Source organism: Branchiostoma lanceolatum, chromosome 18 (genome assembly GCF_035083965.1).
Source record: "Branchiostoma lanceolatum isolate klBraLanc5 chromosome 18, klBraLanc5.hap2, whole genome shotgun sequence".
NCBI classification, from domain to species: domain Eukaryota; kingdom Metazoa; phylum Chordata; class Leptocardii; order Amphioxiformes; family Branchiostomatidae; genus Branchiostoma; species Branchiostoma lanceolatum.
In genome coordinates, this window is record NC_089739.1 from 12,459,539 (window position 1) to 12,467,008 (window position 7,470).

At 41.4% G+C, this 7,470-nt stretch overlaps 1 protein-coding gene across 1 annotated transcript; it reads left to right on the top strand.

Moving 5' to 3' along the window:
- The first annotated feature begins 978 nt into the window (after positions 1-978).
- Positions 979-3,119, top strand: LOC136423998 (myb-like protein X). Its single transcript, XM_066412398.1, has 2 exons — positions 979-2,373; positions 2,811-3,119. The coding sequence occupies exons 1-2, from the start codon at positions 979-981 to the stop codon at positions 3,093-3,095; spliced, it is 1,680 nt and encodes a 559-aa protein (XP_066268495.1). The 3' UTR covers positions 3,096-3,119.
- Positions 3,120-7,470: the final 4,351 nt, after the last annotated feature.

A 7,470-nucleotide genomic window follows, 5' to 3' on the forward strand; every position in this document is an offset into this window, starting at 1 on the left:
TGCATGGGAACGGTTGTTCAACAACGAAAAACTAACTTGGATAGCACCCAGGCTAAAGATGTATTGGATATTTTGCTTTCTCTTTCGTTTTCTCAATATGTGCCACAGTCCTCCTAGAGTGCCCCTCCCCTTCTCCCTCCTCTTTTTCTGTGTTTCTTTTCTACTTCTCTCCCCCCTCTCTCTATCTCACCCTATGTCTTACGCCTTGCAAGACGGTTAGGAACCTGTATTTCGTAGCTACAAAGGTTTTAGGTCGGCAATGAACATGCAGTTTTAGAAGAGCGTGTAGCTGGCAGTTAAGAAGAGAGAGAGAGAGAGAGAGAGAGAGAGAGAAAGAAACAGAAAGGGGGAGAGAGAGATGGAAGGGAGAGAGAGGGGGAGGGAGAGAGAGCGAGCTAGAGGGACAGACTGCAGATAGACAGACGGGGGCTTATTGGGCCTCCTTCCCATTGGTCCTGGGCTTGATTTAATCAATTAGGTTATATAGACATCGATATATAAGGCCAGACTGACAAACATTGAGGAGGGCGCCTATACAGAAAACTAAAAGAGTATCAGAAGCACCTAATTCCAATTAGAAAACTCGTAGTGTTGCTTGTCACGATTTCTGTTGTCTGGTACGTACATTTTGTCAGTTGATAGTCACGAGTGCCAATGAGGGGGCGTCAACATTGATCGACGTTACAAAAACACTCTCTCAAGAAGCCTCCTTTGCAAGCATTCGTTGTTTTTTTTTGGGGGGGGGCGCTGATTCGCTATTTTTATCAAATGTCGGTCAGGTTCTTTGGCGTCAAAACGTATCGCTCCAGCAAAAGAACATGGTCACGATATAAGGAAAAATAAACACCAGAGCCGCCTAAAAGGCCCGTAAAGGAGGCTATCTCTCAAGGGAGGTGGTGAGAGATTCTGTGCGACCCCTCCTCACTTGGAAAAATGGAATAGTCCTAACCACACCTTTTTTTCTATCAGAATTTAGCCATGGCGACCGAAAAAACAGACGTGGGCAGCTCCAAGCGTCGCGACATATCCACATCAAAACTTAAGAAGCCCAAGAAAGCCAAGTTTCATCTCAAACGAGTCTTCAAACGCAAGAGGAATGGACAAGGTGAAAAAATGTCGTTCAAGGCAGTCACGCCCTCTAGCGATCCGTGTTCAAACTGGTCCCCAGGCGCCACCACCTGTCCAGACGTCCACGAGTCGACATCGGGGACGAAAGTTCCTGACTGCGAATCAACATCAATAAAAGAACCAACCCGAGAAAACTTAAGGAAGCTGAAACAAGAACCCTTCAAAGAAAGGGAAAAAGAAAGACAAGAAGCTGAAACTAACTCTATCGAAACCACGGGGGTGGAAATCATTGAAGAACATCATGACACTGCTTCAAACGGAAGCGCCAACCCTCCTCCATGCGTAGATGCAAAAGAAGAACCCGTCGATGTTAATGACAGCCCTGTCTCAACTCTAGACATGAAAAGGGAACGCCAAAAGAAGAAACGCAAGTGGTTTGTTGTTCGCTCCAGCAAGAAGCGCAAGAAAAACAAGTTTCATCTCAAACGTGTCTTCAAAGGCAAGAAGAAAGGACAAGGTGAAAAAATGTCGTTCAAGGCAGTCACGCCCTCTAGCGATCCGTGTTCAAACTGGTCACCAGGCGCCACCACCTGTCCAGACGTCCACGAGTTGACATCGGGGGCGAAAGTTCCAGACTGCGAATCAACATCAATAAAAGAACCAACCCGAGAAAACTTGAGGAAGCAGAAACAAGAACCCTTGACGGAAGAGGAAAAACAAAGACAACAGGCCGAAACTAACCCCATCGAAACTACGGGGGTGGAAATCATTGAAGAACTTTGTGACGCTATTTCAAACGGAAACACCAACCCTCAAACATGCGTGGATACAAAAGAGGAACCCGTCAAAGTAAACGATAGCCCTGTCGCAACACTAGACATGAAACAAGAACGCCATAAGAAGAAACGCAAGTGGTTTGTTGTTCGCTTCAGCAAAAAGACAACAGAAACAAATAACAGTGATGCTGGCATGGAAACTTCAAGTGAGAAAGCACAGATTGAAACAATGAGCGACGAAGACAAGAGAAAAGAACTACTAGAAAAAGACACTTCAGTTGCAAACCTAGAGAGTACCACTGAGAAAAAGAAACGGGGTTTAAAGACTCCGTGGAAGAAAGCAAAGAGAAAGCGCGAGGAAAAAGACATGTACAGTTCTTCTGAAAGCGACCAGACGGAAGAAAAGTTGAGTGACGTTCAAGATGACCGCACCAGGCACAAGAAGCGGAAACGGAAGTGGCCCAGAATGCTTAAGAAGAAGCCCAAGACAAGCGACAGTGTTCCGGAGGTTGTTGTCAACAACGAGCAGGTAAGATTACTAAGAAAGAAACTTTTTAAGACACAGTGCCTTACGCGTAGTTTCTCAAACAACGTTTTGTACTTTTTCGCCTATCTCACCATTATTCGATCAGTAAGCGAAGGTTGCATGTATCAGTGAATGGATGCGTAAATTCATTGACCCTAGCCTCTCCGTAAGCTAGCTTTATTTGGAGCTCCAAAAACTGTGGATTACAATAATGTGCATGTAGCTGATAGATAGATGAAACACTGCTATAGATTATAGAAAGAATGAAGCATTAATACATATGATGGTTTGAAAAGGAATTGTTATAATTGTGACTTAAACACAGTTATATCCATGCCTGCGTAGCTGTCCATTTAAATGCTACAGTGAAAAATGATAAAGTTAAACGTTAAACGGCCAACGGATCGTACTTAACAATATTTGAACGTTGCATTTTCCAGCCTAAACAACAAACGCTAGAGGACCTTCAACGCGAAGTCAAAGAGACACAGAAAATCGTCCGAGACATAGTGGAGAACAAGTTAGCGGAGCGGGACGAGAAACTGCGAGATCTCACGAGAGTTGCCGAGGATCTCGAGAAGGCTGCCGAACAGTTCGAGAAAGTATCGCGTAAAGTTCGCGTCAAGATGTGGATGAGATCCAGGAAATGGACCCTCTGTACTATGAGTACAGTCGTGATTCTACTGTCCGTGGGTGCTATTGTACTCTGTGTGATATTTGTGTAATAAGGCCATTCGTAGATTCGAGTACACATGTGCAGTGTCAAATGTGAAGGCCCCTGAGACGTAAACAAAACCTGTCTGTACGTTGTTATGCAAATCGAGATAATGTCGAGACGAGCCAGGGGCCTTCACCTTTGACACTGCACATGCATACTCGAATCTACGAATGGGCTTATAAGGTCGTTCACGAGTACGCATGCGCCCCCCGCGACATGTATTGTGGATGATATGTCAAAGGTGAAGGCCATTGAGACACAAACAAAACACGTCTGGACATTGTTATGTAAATCGAGACAGTGGTCGAGACGAGAACTGTTTGCGGTCAGGACCTTAACCTTTGACCTAACGCATGCGCATTTGGATTCGTGAACGATCTTATCTGACTCATTGTGAACTTTGAACCTAATGAAAACACTATCAGCACTTGACGGCTTCGACTGGTTTAATGTTTGTTCAGGTCAATTCGTTCTGATTCTGACTTGTTTCCTCCTATAAAACATAGTGTACGCCTGAATAACTAACAAAACGAACAAGACCAAAAAATAAGACATACAGAAACAGCTATTGATAATAGCCGTAATTTAAGCGTTTGGAACATATGATTTACACATACGGTTCTACTTATATGGGTTATCACAGTACAGCTTATAGTAGAGTTATGCACTTTATTTTTAGATTGAATCTAACTAATGTTAACTTAAGCGATAGCAGCCATAGCAATTCTAATATGTGTTATGGATGTTCATATAGCATGAGGTTCTATATTTCACAGTTTATTAAAGAAATCTAAGACTTTTGTTTTATATATCATGTATATTATCTTGTAAGCCACCTTAATCATAATTCATACAAATATGTCAAAGTATATGAATTTTGTAAATAAATAAAAAAATAAACCCATGCTCGAGTGTAGTCATAAATAAGCTATAGACTACTCTAGCATCTCCTTATGATTTTCCCACACCACATCTGCTTGGAGATTGCTGGTTTTACTTCAGTCAGCATCTTCCTTCAGCTAACGTTAGGCCACGTTGATTTGAATGTATGGATGGCATCCTCTGGGGACCCCAAAACTGATGGGAGCATGCGTATGAAAAAAGTTCGGCAAAAAAAAAGTTGCCTTCATTATGAAATGTAGGTGGTCAGAGTGGACTAACAAAACTAGACACACAGATTATGATATACCGAAATAGAGCTTCTTTATTTTTGTTTTTTCAAAACTTCTTCTTTGACTTTGGAATTGACTTTGGCATTCTGCGACATTATATCCGTTTTTCAAACTATTTTTTTTTTGCAATTTACAGCATGTATTTTCACATTTTGAAGCTGCTTTTTACGATTTTCAGTACGTCCGAAAACTTTTTGATTCATTTTTGGAAACGGACGAAAACACACTGAGTATGGTATACCGAAATATAGATTTTTCATTTTTGTTATTTCAAAACTTGTTGACGAAAATTGATGTCATCCCTATAATCAAATCAAGGTAGCAGCACACAGTATTCATTATTAGTCTATGACGTAGAGGTAAAAAAGTAGTAATACGTAAAAACATTAACATGAAAGTTAGCGAGGCACTAGTGTATGGTAGTAACGTAACATGACCAATTTACGTCCGATTTATTCAAAACGTATTTATCTTAAAACTGCACGGACAGAGCCAAATTTTAAACCCATGGTCAGAAATATCAGCTCTTCTCAAAAGAAAATGCATGGTCTGTAAGTTTTTCTCCGCCTATTTAACGCCGTGCGAGCATGTATTTATACTGAGGTATATGATGAAGAATTGTGCTAGGGTAACCCATTATCGTCCACCTTGGTCTTTTCCCTTCTAGCGCTATGCTTGAAGAACATAGACCAGAAAAAAAATGCACAGTAACTGTCCAAAGTAGTCTGCAGACAAATGATAATAAAATCACTATGTCTGTCCGGCCACTTGCTTAACGCGATGGAAAAAAAACACTGTTTATCTGTAAATTCCCCCCACATGGGCGGCACGTGGCGTTCACGTGGTAAACGCATGGCCATTATGGTTAGCTGTGCAAAAATTAAAGAGATGGCTAAAGATCATTCTTATGACGTTCTTTATTGCTCATGAGAACAGGCTTTGGCATAATACACCGCGACATGTGGACATGAGCCAAACCGGACGTAAATAGGTCCTGCACGTAAATAGGTCATGTTACGTTATAATAAGTGGGCTTTTAGATCGTAAAAATGACATTGTGAAGTTTGCCTATTCGTCGTATACTCTGTTGGGCAGCCCAGGCTCGAATATTCGTTTTCGAGTTCGGCCGCGTGCCTGGCCAGGTGCTCGGCCGAACTCGAACCCTATTCGGACTGTTCCACTACGGGGCAGTTCGGGGGACACAATGTCTATTACACTACCCAATCATATACAAAACGGTATGTCGTCTCAGATGTACGTATAAGTACAACGTTGATTTGGGTTGTATGACATTCTAAATGTTTCAATCAAATGGTTTGGAAGGTCTCCTCCACGAATGCATGGGCCGCGCCGAGTCCTACTAGCGCTGATTTGACGGAGGTGTTCCAAATAGAACAGGGGGTTCTATATGTTCGAAATGGTGTTCGATGGGAACGGCCGTTACGTCACAGGTGTTGGATTTCGCGGGAGACAACGAGATGCTTGCGTGGGATCGGGTTATGACTTTTGCGGCATTACGCGCAGCTCAAAACAACAGGATTGATCGTCGGAGTAATCAAATATTACTTATTATCGCTTCCTTATCAAAATTGTCCCTGGCTATTTTGCATAGATTAAACTTTTTTAACTGGGGTGAAATTTTGCACAACATGTGACCCCAAAATAGCCGTTTCTGATATTTTTTGCCCCAAAAAACAATGTAATCGTCATTTTAAACAAAATAGCCTCAGACAAAAATAATTTATATGGGGCTAGCTCTCTTCTTGTAAAATATCAGGATGAAAGGTGGTGTTGTCGCCTACGCGTGTAAACCCGTTACATACACAGCTTGTTTAACCAAAATGTGTATTTAACTATGCGGACTGACACATCTATATCTACACTCCAAGCTCTGCTTTACTTGCTATGTTACTGGAATTTCTGTGCACTCCAAGAATATTCTTTGCAGAAACGGTTCTGTATAGTTTCAATCGGACACCTGTCATTCAAATGGTCCTTGCCCCAAACTTCACTGCCATATAACATGATAGATTTCACGCACACATTAAATATCCTTAACAGAGCCTTTGGGGACAAAGGTGAGTGAAATAGAGGTTTGAGGCTGAAAAGGGCTTTACGTGCTTTTAAGGACAATTGTTTTTTTGCTGTCGAGTTGATGAGGACAACAATAGTCCCAGATAACAATAAGAATTTGTTATTTCGATACTATTTGAGCCGATGAAAAATTTCGCATTTTTTACTGATCGTCCAGATCTGTTAAAAAACACAACTTAAGTTTTCTTCAAATTTACTTGTAGTTTCCATTTTGTGCAGAACATGTTCAGTCTGTCCAACGCACGATGCAATCCTTTTGCCGACTCTGAAAATGTCACGACATCATCTGCATATAATAAACAAGAAACAAGTAAGTAAAATTGTGTAGAGTGGGAGGTTCGCAGTCGGGATTATCCAATTCTTTGACTAAGTCATTTATGAATAGGTTGAAAAGTGTAGGAGAGAGATTACATCCCTGTCTTAAGCCTCTATCGGTAATGAATAATGGTATAAGTGGCTTGCACATAGTTCACACAAAATGAGGTGCTACAATAGTTGGTTGCCGGGTTGTACATTCTTGTTCTGTATGCTAGCCCAGACAATTGCTGGGTTGGGAATATTTCAACAATGCGTATGTTGCACCCGCGCGGTTGTTGTACAGCGCGGTAACTAAGATTGAGCAATATCAAACGAGTACCCTTTCTTTCAAATTTTTCTGCGCACTTCAGCAGTGGGGGTATGTTTTTGCTCTGGAACTCCAGCAAGACAAGGGTTAAGAAACAATCTGAACATTAGAACTACATGTATAACAAAAAGCCATGAAATATACCTTTTTAAGAACAGTTAGCTGTACGACTAGTATATATCCTTTAATGGTCTATCACATTTGCCATTGTGTTATGAAGTGCCAACCAACAAAACCATGCCACGCTATAGGCTCATTGACCGATCGTACAAATATGGCGGTCACGTTACAGCCGACAAACACTGTTAACAACACACACATGTCAACACCACGTAAACGCACATATTTTTAAAGATCGATAGTTGGTACACTTTTAAAGTTATTGATATAGATATGAGTCTCGGAAGTTTGCAATTTTCTATTGTCTAATCCAATCTGTCCAAATTAAGGGCATACATATAATAAGGTATACTCAGCACTTGTTTACATAA